Source organism: Archocentrus centrarchus, chromosome 24, assembly GCF_007364275.1.
Source record: "Archocentrus centrarchus isolate MPI-CPG fArcCen1 chromosome 24, fArcCen1, whole genome shotgun sequence".
In the NCBI taxonomy this organism is placed as follows: Eukaryota; Metazoa; Chordata; class Actinopteri; order Cichliformes; family Cichlidae; genus Archocentrus; species Archocentrus centrarchus.
In genome coordinates this window covers 5,249,728-5,268,051 of record NC_044369.1, presented here as the reverse complement: position 1 = coordinate 5,268,051, position 18,324 = coordinate 5,249,728, and the positions used below count along the sequence as shown (strand labels likewise).

Here is an 18,324-nt window from a genome sequence, read left to right as displayed (position 1 = left end):
CAAACAAAAATAAGAGCGTGAGACAAAGAGCGGGCCTTCATTTTTATAACCTTGAAGATGGTAACTGCCCACTTGCCTTTGACCCCTTGAACCCCAGCCAATCACCTGTTGAGGTCTGCCAACTTTGGTCCCACGTGGGCTAAAGAAACAAACGTCACCAGGGTATCTCAGTGGTTTACAACAGCTCTGGCAGGTGTCATAATGAAGGATCTTCTTTCTATTAAAACCTTTGCTTATCTATGTTACAAAAACACAGGCGGGTCTGCAGAACTCCATTTTTGGAGCGTACTGTACCTGTCATAAGATTTCATTAATTCAGTGTGTGACTAACATACTTTTATTACATGATATAAAAATAGTGACAGTAGATATCAGTATAAAGGTGATAAAAAAAAATTCCCCAACAATAGAGATAGATATATAGTTGTATTCTTGCAAATAGTGACCCAGCAATTACCCCATCTTTTGCAAAATCTTTAAGGCTGAAGCTAAAAGACTAAAGTTTGACATCCTTTCACATCTGAAGACAAATCCAAGTCTTCTAAAGCAGACGTTAAAGTGTTCTTCTTACTCCATCAAACACAATTCATACATTGGCAGTTTTTGATGAGGTAGTAAAATATTTCCTGCTACATGTGTTTCCTCCCTGCAGGGTGACAGCGGCGGTCCTCTCGTGTGTTACGCGCAGGGCAAGTTTGTCGTGCAGGGTATCATATCGTGGGGCATGGGGTGCGCCAACGCCATGAGACCCGGCGTCTACGTCCGAGTGTCTAAGTTTGTGGACTGGATCGATAAAACCATCAAAGCCAACTAAAAGCCGTCCTCTGCAATGAGGTTCTTCAGGATGTGTTAACATGGACACAGTGTTCTGCTCTGACGTGACTTTTTAGGCTGCTTTTAACTGTTTTGTTACCTGAAGTGGACACACTGTGCAAAGCATGTTACTGATTTGAAAAATTATTGATGAAGTTTCTGTAAGAGCTGAAATTTAAAAAAACAAACAAACAAACAAACATTAAACCAAATTAAGACGGCATGCTTTATAGAAAATGTATATAAATCTACTTCCATGTGGTTACACTGAGTGAAATACAAGGTAATCATTCAGTTGTTGTTTCTTTGTTGATCGTCTGATCTGAAGGAGATTTTCCAGAGAAAAAACATTTTGCATTTTGTATCACAGCCATCAAAACTGCACTCCAAAAATGTGTGACTGAATTATGTTCAGATAAGTTCACATATTTGTTGGTAGGAAACCTCAGATTTTATTTACATATAGGGCAGAGATACTTCCTGCATCAGCACTGGACAGCAACCATGAGGCATATGAACAATAATCATAAACATACTGGACAGAATTAATTTTGCTGTGATAACTTTTAAGGAAAAATCAAACATAATGTTTATCAAATGAGACCCCAAACGTGTGCTAGACATACAAAAATGTTATTAAAACTGAATATTTTTGCTAGAAACAGAGAAAATAGGAACTGAGATCCAAAAAGGATTCAAAGAATTACAGAAATTCCACCAACTCCAGTCAGTTTTTATAAACTGCTCAAAAAAACTAAAGGAACATTTTGAAAACACATCAAAACTCAAAGTGAAGAAATGATGCAGCAGGCTCGTCCACTTTGCTCAAATTTCAATGCAGCAACTCAAACGAGAACTCAGTTTGGACGGGCATGCCTGAGAATGTCAGGACGTGCTCCTAATGAGATGACGGATGGTGTCCTGGGATCTGGACCAGAGCACCACTGAAGTCCTGGACAGTCTGAGGTGCAACATAATGTCCCAGAGGTGTTCTACTGAATTGAGGTCAGGCGAGCGTGGGGGTCAGTCATTGATACTGTATATTAATATTTCATGAGGTTCGGTTAGCTTTACACAAACCTCGCTGGTTAAAACGTCCTTTAAAGGGCTACTTTTTACTTTGAGTACTTTTCAGAGCCTGTACTTTCACTTTTACTTAAGTAAAGAAGTTGAATCAGTATTTCAACATTTACACAAGTATCTGTACTTCTACTTAAGTAAAGAATGTCTGTACTTTAATCACCTCTGGTTAAAGTACACTGTTAACATAAATGAATACTTTGGTCTATGAAGGAGCTTAAGCAGCTGCCTGATCTCGGCTGGGTGTTATATTTTGGTAAGTGGGCAGCAGGTTCACCGTCTGCTGGTTCTTCAGTGCGATCACCTCCTTCGCTCTGAAAACACAAAGTTACATTATAGCACATCAGCTACAAAGTTGCAACAATTCATCATACACCTGATGAGTTGATCAGAAAATGAATCAACAGCTATTTTGATAACTGACTACTTGTTTTAGTCAGTTTAGTAAGTAAGTAGTAAATGTGTTTTTCTTATGTAGTAGTTTTTATTTTCCATGGTTGAGAAAATATTCTGATCTACACCACACACAAAAAAAACAACTGGATTAAAACGGGCCTAATAAAGATCCCCAGGCTCTTTTCCCACGTTTACTCACTTTTCTGGGAACTCAATGTCATCGATGGTGTCGGGCAGCGGCACTCCTCTGGTCTCAGGAAGGAGCAACACCAAACCACCAGCCAGGAAAGCCAGAAACCCTGCACACAGTTCAATAACACGTTTGCCTTTAACCACTGATACTCAGATTTATCTGACTTTAAATTTACACTCAGAAAACCCACCAAAGATGATGAGTGGCAGCTCCAGCCAGATCACAGCCAGCCTGTAGAGCAGGAACGGAGCCACGATGCCTCCAACATCGCACAGAGTGGAACAAACGGACACTCCCAGGTTCCTGAAGAAACAACAATATTTTGACTCTACAGATTTTTAAAAAAATTGTGCTATATTTACTTTTCAAGTTGTCAGACAACTTATCAGACAAAGTATCGACAGATGCATTGGTGTCCAAAACTAAACAGCTGAATTTGGGCGGGTTATGAAAAAGGTTAAAAGGTCGTACTCTGATTTGGCTGAACCTTCACCAGTCTGAGCTTTACTGTGAGCTCACTTCTATCAATAATCTACAGATAATTTGAGAAATCATTTTGTTTGATAGAGAGTTTACGTCTGGTTACCAAACACCGGGTCTCATATGTAAATTATTGTAGATTCTAGCATCCACACACCTGTTCCTACCAAATGCAACAGATTTCCTGTATTTTACCTGACAAACGTTGGGCACAGCTCAGTGTTAACAAACACCACCATCTCAAAGGTCATGGTGATCCCCAACCGGCCAATGCAGGCCACCGCCGTCTTAAGCCAGAACATGCCTGCGAGGACGGAGAGAAGTGTTAAAAGAAAACATGGAAACAAACTTTCTAGAGAACTAAGGAAAAAAAAAAGTCCCCTAAAGCTCACTGTCAGGAATGAAGGCAGTGATGAAGCAGGAGGCTCCAGCTACAAAATTGGCCGTGGCGAAGGGGAGGCGTCGGCCGATGCGCTCAATGGTGAATAGGATGAGGAAGGCGGCGGGGAACTCCACCAGGCCGGAGATGAGGAAGTCGATGTAGACGTTTCCTCCCAGAATGCCCAGCCTCATGATCAAACCCTGGTAAACCACAGCACTGGTGAACCTGGATCAGGCAAAGAGAGAAAACATCCTGACCACAAACCGATATGTTTGGATAAAGAGAGATTAATTTATAGATCCAGTTGTGCTCTGGTTAAACTAAAATACTGACCAGTTATAACTGAGAATAAAAGTGTGTTTTCGCATTTTTGGTGTTCTGATCAGGTCCATGAAGGAGGCGGTGGTGGAGTCTGTGTTGTCATCCGTCAGGGTCTGCAGGATCGTTCATATGACATCACTTTTTGTTATTTTTGTCCACAAAATTAATGCACAAAACCCCTACAATAAATTCTTCCTAAATTAAACTTTTATTGTTTACTTTGTACTAAAAATGTTCAGAGAGGACTCAACTATGATGGTTCTGTTATATTCAATTTCCATCTATATCATAAAAATGTCCACGCTGAAGGACAAATTGTGTGTTTGAAAAGTTTTTGGAAACAAGTGAAACATTTGGATCCTAAAGCGATCCAGTCAGTGTGCAAACCCAATTCCAGCTTTAAAAATGAACCAAGTGACGAGTAGAACACGTAAAAATGCTGATGAAGCTTTATTCCAGGCTGCAGCTGGACAGATTTTGTCTGACACCCGTGGGCTTTGATCCTTTATAAACAGGCAGCTACCTCGAGGTTCTTGGAAAGAGTCCTCTTGTTTTCTTTGGCCATGTCCTCTGTGATCTTCACTGCTTTGGACTTTTTGTTCTGAGAGAGGAGCCACCTCGGAGACTCTGGGATGAACCTGAGAATGCCAAAGGAAAAACAAACCTGACATTAAATACAAAGTTATTAAAAGGTGCAATTTTAATTTCTTGTTTTTATTGGTAATGATGCAGGGGTGTTTCATTTTCTCAGTAATACGAATAGATTTTTGTGATTAAAGTATATTTTAAGGCCTGATGGGTCATAAAAACAAAGAAAAAGCTTTTGACCAAATAAAGTGCTAAAGCTGCACAGTTTCACTAAATGAAGCCACAAAACTAAGGACTATAATATGTGTTCTCCCCAATAATTCTGCTGTAATTTACCCTTCTGGAAATGCACAGGGAAATATTTATTCTAAACCTGTATTTAAAATTTACTAGTATGAGTAGAAATGCTGTTTTTCAACAATAGTGAGAAGACTAAACTCATTTTTATATGAAGTCTCTGTTGGAAATGACTACAAGACGCAGACCTCACGGGAACCAAACTGACCAAACTCACGCCTGCCGAGCACCCACGGGTCACCGAAACTGCCCACAACCCCAATAAATAAGTTAAATAAAAATTCAACCTTCAATACGTCCTGCTGTCACTAACAGGGAAAACAGCTGTAAAGGCCAAAACTGTTGTTTGTAGCAGGCTGCAAACAAGTTTATTATACAGTAAAGTTGGGCATTTGTGGGGACTGACTCGCTTTTAGAGCCAACCTGAAGTGACTGAAAAAGAAATCCAGCTTTTGACTCGTCAGCAGGCTGACGCCTGCTTAAAGCCCAAACTGTGCTTCTCACCAGTAGTAGGACAGGAAGAGGATGTAGGGGGCGGTGATGGCGACCTGCAGCCAGCGCCAGTCTGTTATGTAGTAGGCGAGCAGAGGGAGGACGAGGATGGCGATACTGAAGAACGTCTGGTAAATTATTCCCACTGTACGTCTGAACTCCACCCCCACGATCTCTGTGACTGAGATGGATGTGGATTAGTAATAAGAAGTTTAGAGTGCAATGAGTCAGCAAGTTTAATAAACTAAACATTTGGCACTTTGATGTTACCTTCAGTGATGTTTTACACTTTCTGCAGTGTGTTGTTGTGTTTGGATGTTGACGTCTACAAATTACTTAAATGCACAACCATGTTGCTCACTGGCCAAATCTATAAAGTATATGATAAAAAAAAGGCTTTATCTAAAATTAGTGTTAGTGAAAACTGAGATCTCTAATGTAATTGAGACATTATAAAAGATAGAAGCAGCTCAGCCAATGTGATGAAAGCTGGAAGTTTCCACTGTTGCCATCCTGGTGTTTTAAAGCTGATGAGCTGAGAACCTAAAGACACTGCACGCTCATATCCTGAATAATCCTCCTGTTTGATTGTAATAATGAATGTAATTTACAAACTGGACTTTGCATTCTGATCTACATCAGGAAAGTGTTTATTGAGTGCAATGGAGCTAAAGGCCATTTTCCCCAGAGACTTCTACACAACCACAGAGGAGTTGCCCCCTGCTGGTTAATAAGAAGAACGCCTGTTTAAGGCTTCATTGTTCAGAGCTGGAAGTCCTTCCTTTACACTCTTTATGGAACTTCCCCTCTCTGGACTTCCAGTTTTCATTGGCAGTGCTTGCAGAAGGAATCAGGCTCCATGGAGCCGTAGGCCAAAAATATAAAACTGCTTTGTAAAGCTAATTTTAATCATGTTTTTTGACCAAAGTGGTTGTGACAGCATTTTAGGGACAAAATCACTTTCAACGTAAGAAAAACTTGAGGACACAAGTGGATACATTTGTAAGTGTTTTAGTATTTAGTATTTTATCTTAAAGAACTCTCAGAAGTACTCTCTGCTACACCCCAGCTGAATTTTTCAGACAGCTTTTGTACTCTGGGATTAATACAAAGGGGAATGGCTCTCCTAGATCTGCTCTCGTGAAAAGCGAAGTTAAATCTATAAGGTGGTCTTACTCAGCACGTATCCAGCTACCCAGCCTCCTTTCACTCCAAAACCGTAGAGTGTCCTGAAAATCAGTAAAGATATGTAGTTTGGAGCCACGGCCACCAGGATCCCGGTAATCCCATTCACCAAGCTGGACATGAGGAAGCTCATTTTCCTGCCAAACCTGAAGTCAGACAGTGACCACAGCAGCCGTCACATTACTGTAAATCTGTTTCATGTAACGCAAATTATATTTTGTGGTAAGTGCTAAAAATAAACAAGATCAAATTACAAGTAAAAGACTTATTTGAATTTGAGTCAACTTGTAATAACTATCACAATAAAGATGGGCAAACTAGTCAAGCACAGCCTTACCTGTCGGCAAGGTAGCCAATGGCAATGCTTCCAACCAGGAATCCCACGTTCACAGTGGCCTGAAACATGTCCACCAACCACGCATCTGAGCACACCAGGTCAAACTGGGACAACACAAAAAGTCAAAGGATTTCATGACTGTCAGAACAGGAACACTGAAAACTTTCTTACAAGTCAAAAATGTTAATGGATGCCAGTGATAGCTTTATGCCTTTATAGAGGACCTTTTGTTCACTTTATGAAAACTCAAAGTTACCGTATTTGTAAACATTTCATCGAAATGGTGAAGATTTTATTGTGTTTTGTTTGTTGTTTTGTCTTGATTTAGTTTTTTGTTAGCTTTTTGCGTTTTGTTTGTTGTTTTATTTTTTCTTTTGTTGTTTTGGGTTTATTCAGTTTCTGTCTCCTGCATTTTGTCCTGTCAGGTTGAAGCTGAATAATTACATTTAAAAATCAAATGTAAAATTAGCATTCCAGCTTCATCTGATGAAAGTTTAAGTTGGCTAAATGATGACAGTAGACATTAGAAAATAAATTATATATTTTATATCAAACTTTGATCCTGGTATGATGATGGCTTTCTTTCCTTATTCACACACACGTTTAACTCCGAGTGAACACTCAGAGCTGATTGAACTTACCGGTGATTGGCAAGTTGTCCCCCTCACCCTCAGGCTCTGCTTCTTCTCTAGAAGTCAGTGGGGTTAAGGAGGACCTTGACGTATTCCTTCCACCACCTAACTATATCCTCAGTTGAAGAGCCGCACTATACGCCGTGTGAGTAGAGCACTGCTTTCACCTTCTGAGTCACCTGTTTGCCAGAATCGCTTCAAGGGTGTCCAAAAGTCTTTTTCTATGGCTTCACTGAACTCCTTCCATACATGAGTTTTTGCTTCAGCCACTGCCCAAGCCACATTCTGCATGGTCTGCCGATACCCAATAGCTGCCTCAGAAATCCCACAGGCTACCCAAGCCCACTAGGACTCCTCCTTCAGTTTGATGGCTCCTTTCACCTCTGGTGTCCACCATCTGGTTCTGTGATTACTACCAAAACAGGTACCAACTATCTCGCAGCTGCAGCTCAGTGCAGAGACCTCACAACAAAGGAGGTGCGGAACATGGTCTATTCAGACTCAATGTCCTCAGCCTCCCTTTGAAGTTCTGTCAGCAATGGGAGTTTAAAATCTTCCACACTGGAGTCTCCACCAGGATCAGGTGGAGACTGAGGTCTCCACCTGATCCAACTCACCAGCAGGTGGTGATCAGTGGACAGTTCAGCTCCTCTCTTCAACCGAGTATCCAGAACATACAGCCGCGGAACTTCCTTAAGTGTGTGTGTTTTCTGTTTATTCTGAGAGCAAGGTTGTGTGTGTGTGTGTCATCATGGCTACATTTGTTTCTGAAGACTCCCACTGTTTTAGCAAAGCTGACATGTCTACCCATCTAGGGATTTTATCAGTGACGTTTTGACCAAAGTAGTCAGATTCTTTGGGCGCCACAATTCTCTATCCCTAAGTCCCTTTCTAAGTTTTCCATCTTCCATGATTTTCAAGGACAAAGTGATATGGGAAAAATATATAGGAGTTCATTTTTCACACTCTTCGACTGCACTCATTGGCTAAATTACTTGTGTAGCAGATGGCTTTATCTAAAATCTGACTTCGGTTTGTATAAGCCATAGTCAAAGTCTGTTTATTAATATAAACACACAACATTAACCAACTGGAAATCACTGTTTCTTTTTTCTATTTGCATTATTCCAAGCTGCACCATCTCACATTATTTTGTTGACTTCAAAGATTTTGTCTATTTTTTGGTTTTTGCCTGTTACCCACCTCAGTAGCAAAGGATCGTCTTCCCTTGTAGTCGTACTCCCAGCCATGTTTGCAGCTGGTTGTGGGGGTTTTGTTGAGGTGCAGCTCCTCTGTGTCACAGGTCAGCTCGGTGGTGTTCCAGTCCACCTCGTACTGCTCGCAGCTGCTCTGCTGCAGCACTCCAGAGATGTTGACCAGAGGCACCGTCAGCCTACGACTGTCTGCCAGGCTCCAGCCGCACTCCTCCCTCCTCTCCACCACTGAAGGGTCTCGACACCAGTGATCAGGGGTGAAACCCTGGAAGACGATGCCAACGTACACGCCTGCAAACGGCATGGACACCATACACAGCAGGGCAAAGATCCGCTTCTGGCAGCGGCCAAACTTCCCAGCTTCTTCTAAGATATCATCAAAAGTGGCCATGGCTGCAGAGATATTTATTCTTTTGTTTTTTTGCAGCTGCTTAAAGAAACAAACAAAAAAAATGCAACAAAAAAAGCCCCCCACTCAGCTAGAGTAATTTGTATGCTGAGCCTCTCTCTACACAGTGACCACTGAAATGCCCGTGCAGTGGGTTTTTAAACAGGACAAACCGGAGCAAAGGTCCACAGAATTGCGTCGGTGCACCGGAGCATTAAAACACGTTTGTTATCAAATTTACAGACGTCAGAAGCCAGAAGAACACCCCCAAAGTCTGCTTTGGAGTCGCACTTAGTGATTATGTTAATTATTTAACATTTTAGAGATAGTTCATTGGAATCTGTTAGACATCAAGAACAGAGTCCTGTTGAAGGGAAGATTGGTTGAAAGAAATTGAAAATTCTTGACTCTTCTCAGATTAGTATACAAGTTCAACTCAAGTCTCAAGTCCTTGGGAAAACATTTCAACTTCTTCAAGACAAGCTCATGAAATGCCAGAAAGTCTTGAGTCATTCCAGACAAGTTCAATCAAAGTAGTCTGAAATCCTTCGAGGAAACTCCAAGCCAAAGACAGGATCCATTTGTTGGAAACAAATTCAAATCAAATCTCAAGTACTGGAATTCGTCAAGCCTAAACTCCTTGAAGATAAGTTACAAGCTCTTTGGGTCTAGTTCTTTTTGTACCTGAAAGATTTTAAGAAAATCTCAAATCAAGTCTTAAGTCATTCCAAGGTAGGTTTGTAATGCCTCGAAGCAAGTCTGAGCCAAGTCTTCATCGGCGTGAAATCCCTTTGAGAACAGCACATAATAAATCTCAAGTCATTCCAGACAAGTCAAATCCAAGTTTCAAACCTTTTTGAAACCTTTTTTAGTTTAATCTCAGCTTCTTCAAGACAAATTTTAAAGACCTTATCTGAGAATAATTTTTAGGAAACAATCTCATTCAATCCAAGGTAGCAAGCAATTTTATTGAAGTCCAAGTCTCTTCATTCTTTAGTCTAAATCCAAATCTAGTCTTACATGATCTGAGAAAAATATGTCAATTCAAACAAATCAAGTGTCAGGGTCAAGAGTGCAAGTCAAGTTTAAAATTATTTTAAGTCTCAAATCCATCCATCCAGCCATTCTCTTCCACTGATCCTGTTCAGGGTCGTGGGGGGCTGGAGCCTATCCCAGCTGACGTAGGGCGAGAGGCAGGGTACACCCCGAACAGGTCACCAGCCTGACACAGGGCCAACACAGAGAGACAGACAACCATTCACACTCACATTCACACCTATGGGCAATTTAGAGTGACCAATTAACCTAACCCCAGTAAGTGCATGTCTTTGGACTGTGGGAGGAAACCCACGCAGACACGGGGAGAACATGCAAGCTCCACACAGAGAGAGGGGCCTGGGCCAAGGTGGAATCAAACCCAGACCTTCTAGATGTCATTCTAACTGTGAGGCAGCAGTGCTAACCACCACGCCACCGTGCTGCCCTAAGTCTAAGTCTCAAATCATCTGAGAAAAGTTATTTGAGACAGGTCAGACTTAAATCTCAAGTCTAGGTTAAGTCAAAAGTAATTCCTTTGTCAGACACACAAAACATGATTAAACCACAACAGTAATAAACAGCAGATCTCTTATTTATTCAAATAATGCAATTTTTACATCATTTTTAAATAGGAAAACAGGCAAAGAGCTGAAAACATTAGACAACATAACTTATGCCAACTAAACCATAATAATGATCTCTCATTGTACCAAATCACCACATAAAGTTTCTTGTGCTTTTTTTTTTTAGTCACTGTTTATTTTTGTTGTTGGCGTGTCTGCTTCTTAATTCAGCTCCTGGTCTCAGTCTCACATTTGTTTGATCTTATCCAAATGTTTGCATCTGTGCGGACCAAAAAAAGCACAAGAATGTCCAGTAATAACTTCAGGAAAGAGACGGTTCAGTACAGTACCATGCAGATGAGCCGCGGGAACTTTGGTGCTAAGCAGAAACAAATTTAATGCAGTGATGAACAAAGGACTTCACATACGATACGTTAGCTCCTGCTGCACTGAAACGAGCGCTAGTGTTCTTTGAGACTCAGGAGAGATGATTACAAAGTGCCAAACACAGGCAGATGCTTCCCATTCAAACCTCAGTCTAACGGGGTCGGGATATAAAAAAATTTTTAAGAAAGACAGCTGAAGTTCATATAGCAAAACCACGCACTGAATGGACACTTAAAATTAAACTTTATAAAAAAAATCTGTCAAGTCTAAACTTTTGCCTGACTTACAATCATTATTTTATGATAAATACTGATCATAAATATTTCACCTGTTACCAGTGTCATTGTCATATTTTCTAGAAACCTACTTCCCCATGTGCTGCGTACTCTCATTCTTTAAGCTGTTAAAGGTAGCTATAGTTGCACTCTTCATCATTTCAGACCAGTAGCATAATGATATGATTATGTGAGAAGTTATATTTTAGAGCAAGAAAGAGCAAAGCTTCAGTTCTTCTCGACCTTTCTGGAGTCTGAAAAATGTCCAGAGCTGCTTTGGAAAGGCTCGGTTTGTAATCTGAGACAGAAACAGAAAAATGAAGGTGATGCTTTCTATTTGTTTGCTCAGTATTTTACTATCACAACACACCGCAAACTCTTCCCTATGAAATACTGATGCTTGCACTGCAACTGGAAATTATTTTATTAAATGCTTTCTGTCATTATATTTTCTTATGGGCAAGTGGCACCATACAAAAACTTGTTAAACAATTATGTGTACAAAGCTTTAGAAATACCCTGAATGGCAAATCTTGTTATTGAGATTTTAGCAATAAACTCACATTTGAATACTGAGAAAACAAAAACTCCAACCCCAACTCCACACCAGCAACGCAACATCTCAATGTGATGAATCTGCAATGTGAGGGGACCGTTTTCTGTGGTAGTAAATGTCCAGCTATGGTTCAACAGATGTGCTCAGGATTATTCACCTCCCATTTCCAGTTTGTTTGCTGAGATAAACAAACTGGAAAAAAATGTGCTCATCCCACAAACCAACAACAAAAAAAAAAAATAGAAGCAAGTGTACAGAGATATGTACTGTATGCTACAGAGCGCCGCAGCTCACAATCATTCCTGGTTATTCTTCAAAAGTGCACAACCAACAATGTTGCTTTCAACTATCTATTTTGTTCCAATCGAAAGTCCGAAACTCAAAAAAAATCTTCATTTTCAGTGAAAGCAAACAGCAAACGTAGATAAACATCAAACGTTTACTTTAGAGAAGCTGAAACCAAAGAAAACTGATTATCAAAAATGTCCATTAAATCTTCTGTCAGCCAACTGATCAGTTAATGAATGAATAATTTTAGCTTTAAATACACCTGCTAGCTAGCAGTAATTCAGCTGTGGTCATGACTTTTTTTTAAAAATGCACCGTAAGACTTAACCAGCTTATGGAGTTTGACCGACTGACCACAGGCTTTGAGTCAGCACCTTCCATCACCCACCGTGAGGATGTACCGCTTTTCTCCAAGTCTGTTTTGTGCTGAAGTGTGTGCACAGAAGCAATTAAAAAAAAAAAAAAAGTGGAAAGTTTCCTGATATTTACATTTCAAATTTATAATAAATTAACTGGAAAAAGAGATTAATAAATGATGAAAACAGCGGCTAGTTGCACCGAATAGTTTTTCATTGGTTCTTAGCTGGTTTGCACATCAGAAATAATCTAAACTTTTAGAGAAAACAGACCCAATCTGATTGTTTCTGGCTCTGCTCAAGAAGCGATGACGTGTTATAAAAACTGCAGTTTTTTTATTTTAATTCAACCAGTCTGAGCTGTAACTGTGTTAACCAAGTGGCTTCAAAACATTGGTGGGGATTAAAGAATATTTGCATGTGGAACACTGAATACTGTGTTTACAAGCTTACAGGTTTAATGACTTGTGTGGAAACGCTGCATAAACCTCCATTATTACTGGCAGGTCACCAGCTGAAAACAACTATGGTGGTCAACATCCTGCGTTCCTGCCTCACTTCCATCTTTTGCATCGGGCATTTGGCTGAACAGGGTGGATTTCAGCACTAAAAAACTTGGCTTCACTTTTCACATAGCATCGATGTAGTACATGTAGTACATGTAGTACAAGAGTACACGAGCAGAGAAAGAAAAATCAACTTCCCTACATTAGTGCCAAGGGTGGCAGTAGAAATATGGCTTTAGCGGGAGGGGCGGGGACCGAGACAATCCAAAAGGAACACCTCCAGTTTCACTTTAAACTTTCCTTCATCCATTCACACTTAAGGCCATCTCTATTTTCACACAGAACACACAAACGTACAGATAATCAGCTCAGACGAGCGCTTAAATAATTACAAAAATGTGAGCAATTCACCGGAGAAGACAACAAATGAAACGTCCATATTACAGAACATCATCTATTTACAACGTCTCTGATCAAATCAAGACAAAAAAAAAAAAAAATTTAATCTGTGGCTGGACATGATTCATCAATTAAAGTAAATTCATCAATACGAAGGCATCGTGCTTTCTTTTTGAGGGCAAAGAAAAGGGAAACGGGTCTGCTATAATAGCAACTGTAAACAACAAGAAATGGGCGTCTTCGTTCCCTTTTTAGAAAGAAGCTGGCACCTCCACTGCCTAAGCCGGGGAGTAAATATCATCACAGTTTTCCAATAAAGTATGTATGGGCCAGTGGGCGTTAAAAACAAACTCCAAAGGCAGCCAAAGTCTTCCTTTTTAAATCCCCTCACCCAGTCTGCAACGAGACACGCAGCCAGTGTTATTTACAGTTAATCAAAGTGCGAAAACAACGGCACAGCTTCAGTTCAGAACACAAATATAACTTAATCTTCATTCACATCTCATCACTGACATGCCTCACTGCAGAGTTTCCCTTCCTGTCCTGACAGGATTTTTTCATTTGGTGTACACGGTTTACGTTAATATATTAGCGCTGCGGTCACACTAAACGCAGCACGCCTGTAGTCTGAACTCAGCACTACAAGAACGCTTTGTGTGCTTCCAAGGTTGATTTTAAGAGCCTAAACTGGCCTGTTCAGTCTTCGTCAGACAAGCGTGGCAAGGCTGAAGTATAAGAGTTATGAAAGAAAACATGGTGGAGGTGAAGCCTTAAGAACATTTTAAATAATGAGCTGTCAATAAATAAAAACCCTCTGTGGACGGTGAACTTGACTGAGTCTGTGTGGGCCAAGTAAAGGTGCACCAACCCCCCCGAAAAAAAAAAAAAAAAAAAAATCTAGAAAAGAGAAGAAAGGTTTCTGCCTTCAGTGTGTTGTTGGTTTTTCACTGTTGCTATTCTGGAGACATTCACTGAGAGAGAAGAGTTCAGACTGGATGGAGGGACCCAGGAAGGACAGAGTGACATCACACCCTGAGGAGGTCCTCGTCACTGTCGTCCTCGTCCCGTTTCCTGTTGGCTGCCGTCTTGTTACCGTGGTTAAGGCCAGAAGAACGAGGTTTGCTGCTCTTCCTCTTCCTGTCTGACTCATCCAGAAGGCCCACCAGGTCCTCGTCACTCTCCTCCTGAAATAAAGGACTTCTGTGAGCGTTTGGGAGGAGCGCTTGCGTGACAGACGATACAGCACTTAAAGATGCTGACAGAAGTATTATTTCCAGGAGGGGAAAAAACAAACTTTTTAAAATCAGGTTTATCTGATGAGTCTATACATCCTTCAAAATCTCTGCAGAATAAAATCCTGGAGCTCGACCTGCTTCTGGAAGGTTGTTGATGATACTCACCTGCAGGAAGGCGCTGCGATGGTTCGTCGAGTGCCTGGAGGGTCCCGACGATTTAACCACTCGAACTCCCGGGACGCTCAGCACCTCGTCCTCGCTGTCGTCTTCCTGCTCGTCCAGTGAGAACGAGCGGAGACCGTCTGTATTCACCGGCTTGGTCGTGATGTGACCGTTGCTGTGGTTACTCCTGCCACGGGACGACGAGGATGTGAGAGGAGCGTCCATCTCCTCCATCAGCCATTCCATCTCCTCTTCTCCCCCCTCTTCATCTGTGCTGACCTGATTATTTAAAGGCACAAACAACGAATTGATTCATGTGAGACTGCCAGAAAGTTATCAAAGTTATTGCAAGAAGGTTTTAAAAAAAAAAAAACATAAAAAAATTAACACTGGACAACACTGGCATTTAAGCATCTGACTGGCAGCATGGACTGACTCAGTTTTACTGCCGTCTTGATGCACCAAAGTCGCTCTGAAGGCAGCAATTAACTGCGAGTGGTCGGAGACCTGGTCCCCATCTTGGAAGCAACAATTTCAAAAGCAACAATACAGAGCTCATTGCTCATAGTTGAACCAATTTTAGTTGTGCTGCAACTCTGGAACTAATTCATTCATTAGGTCAACCAACCTTGGAATATTTATAGGAGACTTGATTTCCTCTCCTACAACAACCAGCAATCTTCTGCCTCACCAGATCCCTGGAAATAAGACAGGTGAAATTATGAAGGAGGCTTTCATACAAAACATACATGCATGCATACAAAACATGGATAGATGGATGGATGGATGCGCATGGCCTCACCTCCTCTCCCTCTTGTGGAGCAGAAGCCCCAGCAGGCAGACAATTAGAACCGCCAACAGGAGGCACAGCACTACTCCAACTGCTTGGCTCCGCCTAGACAGAGCCGGAGTGTCTCCACTGCTGTCATCATTCGTCTGCCTAGCAACAGCTCTGAAAGTCAATCAGGAGAGGAGGCTTCAACATATTTATCTACCGTTTTGTCCTGTGTGGAGTAAAGAATAAGTTTCGGATGTTTCACGAGCAGAACTGGGCCTAAAAATATTTACTCACGTCAGACCGCACACAGCATTAGTGTGCCACACAAACAGATACTGGCATTCGTCGGTCTCCAGCATAAACTCCGGGATGCCGACGCCTGCTGATGGGTTACAGTGGAACATGATGGTGGATGAAACCGTTTTGGTCCTCTCACGGCCACACTCTGACTCAGAAGGCACGATCACATCCAGGTTTGCTCCTGATGGAAAAACAGACACGTTGTTGACGTGCTGTAGCCGTTAGACAGAATTAAGTGGTTTTAAAACTCAGCTCAGGACAGAGCAGCCATGTCTGAATGTCTTTCTATGCAGGTATGCTTTTGCTGCATTGAATCTGCTGCCGCTTTCCAAATGGTACTGCATGGTGGATCCAAATCTGATGGTACTTTTCTGCATAATGCCTAAAACCTGAATAGCTATTGCTCAAGACCACTTTCAAAAATTACCAGAAAGTCTGGATACTTAGAAGCAAAAGGATTGACCGGGTAATCATTTACCTTTTACGTAATATTTGGCTTTGCTGGACGAACCAATCCTGCGCCTGTAGTGCCCGTTCAGCTTGATCTGGCAGATGTTGGCACCAACACATTTGGGCAGAGAGTTGTTGGTGATGCCGGACAACTGGATGTGGTAGATGTAACTGTCGCCATTGGGACGAATGTCTCCAGATGCCTGATGTTGGCTGAGAGAGGAAAAAAGAAAAAGATGATTTTAGGAGTATTTTTTCATTTCTTATGTTGATCTAAACTGTCGTGGAGAGTGTTACGGGTGCAGGATGAAGACACGGACAGACAGGCAACATTTGGAGCTCTGTTACCTGAAGTAGACGGCTCCCAGCCTGAGGCTGACTCCAGTGTCAGGAACCTGTATTGTCCCGTTCACCATCTGCACCTCACGCTGCTTCACTGCACAAGCTGCTCGAGTCTCCCAGCCTATCACAAACTCACACGAGGTCTTATCGAGCCTGCACACAAACAAGAGGGAATTAAAAAAAAAAAAAAAAAAAATTATATATATATATATATATATATATATATATATATATATATATATATATATATATATATATATATATATATATATATATATTTATTAACAGGGGCAAGTGTAACAGAGAACAAGTTTAAAGAATTAAACAACAAAAACTAAGCAGTGTGGGGAAAAAGACAAACAAAAAAATTAAACATTAAGCAGCAAGTTTAAACAGTTTGATTGTGTTTGAAAATTTAACTTTAACTGCAAGATAAACACAGAGTTCTGTCATTAACTGTTAATAAAAAAAATCCTGAACCAGAGAGTAAACCAATGTTTCTGTAGAGTTTGGTTTAAGCCTCGCATGTTGCACCATAACCACAGATATGAATTACACTGATTTAATGAAAAGAAAAATCACTGTTTCTCCTGCTACACGTTCCCATGAAGGTTATTACAATTAATAACACCGAAACAAAAATGTTAAACAAAAACTACTGAAAAATAGAAAACTATGGTAGGTAATTTCTGCTTAGAACTGTTATGTTTGGTACTAAATTACTGTAGTAAACAATGCATGTGATGTAATTAAACTCTCTAAAAGCTGAATTGTTACCTGATCAGTGTGGGGTGTCCCACTGTGGAGCCACAGCTCAGCTGGATTACGGTTCTGGCCTTTATGCCGTTGCCGCATACATCGTCTCCTGCTGAATAGTTGACAAAAATCGTTCCATCTGTGGAGGGAGAAAAATCTCTTGAGTCTGGGAGGAGAAACACTGCGACTCACAGAAAACAAGAACTAAGGCCAAACAAAATATAAATCTTCCCTAATCACTGATATTTACCTGCATATTTAATCTGAGGCATGGACTATTTTCAGTTTATTTTATATGACAATGGTCAAAAAAACCAAAAAAACACCCAGTTTAGGGGAAAATATCTATTATCCCCAATAACAGACATCAATGAACATAAAATGTGTTGAATTGTTTGCTCACTCTTGAAGTTCATTTCCTGCGTGTAGACTCGGCCCAGGGCCTCAGTTTTTCCTGCTGCTGTGCGGCGGCACACAGTTGCTTCTTCAGGACAGCCCAGCAGTCCACCATGGACACTCTGACACAGGTTGATGAAATACCTGAAAGCCAGGGAAACAGAAGAAAGTGAAAGTGTACTATAGCATGCTTTTAGAGATTATTTTCTGAAAGGTCTAATGCGTCTAATATGAAGCATTTTTATTGCACTTTAGATCTATTAAATAGTGATGGTGGAAAAGCAGAAAGTGGGGCTGAACGTGAAAACAGTATCCATCTTAAACTGAAATCGCACTTACGCCTCTCCTCTGTGGCTGAACTTCCACGGCTCGGTGAGGGAGGACAAGGCTCGGAGGTCAAAGGTCTTATGCTGGCTGACCAGCTTGCACTCCATCTTCCTCGGGAGACAAACAGCATTGGTGCGCCACTGGAAGGTGGCTGAACAACCTGCCGTCTCGGACAACACCGTCGGAGAGCCGCGGCCCGCAGAGTGGTCGCAGGTAAACAGTATGGAGGACTGACGTATGGCTGAGACTGGAGGAGAGAGAGAGAATTAAAAAAAATAAAAAGATTTGCAGTGGCAAGAAGGAAGTTATGGAAATAAAGCAGAACACAGCATTAGGATAAGTATGTTAATCATGAAGGACTGAGTGCCTTTATTTAGAAGAAACATAAACATATAGCTACTTAATATGTTCA

At 41.1% G+C, this 18,324-nt stretch overlaps 3 protein-coding genes across 6 annotated transcripts in view; 1 reads left to right on the top strand and 2 right to left on the bottom strand.

Annotated features, from left to right (window-relative positions):
• Nucleotides 1–1,078, top strand: part of LOC115774020 (plasminogen-like) — a 31,101-nt gene extending 30,023 nt beyond the window's left edge. For all 3 annotated transcript variants that reach the window (XM_030721023.1, XM_030721022.1, XM_030721024.1), the window contains exon 21: nucleotides 653–1,078. In XM_030721023.1, coding sequence (XP_030576883.1) covers nucleotides 653–814 — 162 coding nt within the window. In that variant the 3' untranslated portion in view covers nucleotides 815–1,078. The remainder of the gene's footprint in view (nucleotides 1–652) is intronic.
• An 878-nt stretch (nucleotides 1,079–1,956) lies between these two features.
• Nucleotides 1,957–8,801, bottom strand: slc22a2 (solute carrier family 22 member 2). The gene is made up of 11 exons (XM_030722106.1): nucleotides 8,400–8,801; nucleotides 6,565–6,668; nucleotides 6,219–6,373; nucleotides 5,055–5,223; nucleotides 4,189–4,303; nucleotides 3,678–3,778; nucleotides 3,355–3,569; nucleotides 3,158–3,266; nucleotides 2,673–2,785; nucleotides 2,489–2,588; nucleotides 1,957–2,207 (listed from the first exon to the last, which is right to left on the bottom strand). The coding sequence occupies exons 1-11, from the start codon at nucleotides 8,799–8,801 to the stop codon at nucleotides 2,111–2,113; spliced, it is 1,680 nt and encodes a 559-aa protein (XP_030577966.1). The 3' UTR covers nucleotides 1,957–2,110.
• Nucleotides 8,802–10,410: 1,609 nt separating this feature from the next.
• Nucleotides 10,411–18,324, bottom strand: part of igf2r (insulin-like growth factor 2 receptor) — a 46,044-nt gene continuing 38,130 nt past the window's right edge. For both annotated transcript variants that reach the window (XM_030721183.1, XM_030721184.1), the window contains 10 exons: nucleotides 17,925–18,159; nucleotides 17,593–17,729; nucleotides 17,211–17,328; nucleotides 16,440–16,586; nucleotides 16,120–16,304; nucleotides 15,636–15,822; nucleotides 15,366–15,515; nucleotides 15,192–15,261; nucleotides 14,567–14,842; nucleotides 10,411–14,350 (listed from right to left, as the gene is read on the bottom strand). In XM_030721183.1, the coding sequence (XP_030577043.1) occupies nucleotides 14,192–14,350; nucleotides 14,567–14,842; nucleotides 15,192–15,261; nucleotides 15,366–15,515; nucleotides 15,636–15,822; nucleotides 16,120–16,304; nucleotides 16,440–16,586; nucleotides 17,211–17,328; nucleotides 17,593–17,729; nucleotides 17,925–18,159 (1,664 nt within the window). In that variant the 3' untranslated portion in view covers nucleotides 10,411–14,191. The remainder of the gene's footprint in view (nucleotides 14,351–14,566; nucleotides 14,843–15,191; nucleotides 15,262–15,365; nucleotides 15,516–15,635; nucleotides 15,823–16,119; nucleotides 16,305–16,439; nucleotides 16,587–17,210; nucleotides 17,329–17,592; nucleotides 17,730–17,924; nucleotides 18,160–18,324) is intronic.

What these genes read in the sequence shown, in the direction of transcription:
- slc22a2 (XM_030722106.1), bottom strand. Translation starts at nt 8,801, where the DNA reads ATGGCCACTTTTGATGATATCTTAGAAGAAGCTGGGAAGTTTGGCCGC. An exon ending in TTTATTCTCAGTTATAACTG is followed by an intron (nt 3,570 to 3,677) that starts GTCAGTATTTTA and finishes TGCCTGATCCAG; the next exon opens with GTTCACCAGTGCTGTGGTTT. An exon ending in GACATTGAGTTCCCAGAAAA is followed by an intron (nt 2,208 to 2,488) that starts GTGAGTAAACGT and finishes TTGTGTTTTCAG; the next exon opens with AGCGAAGGAGGTGATCGCAC.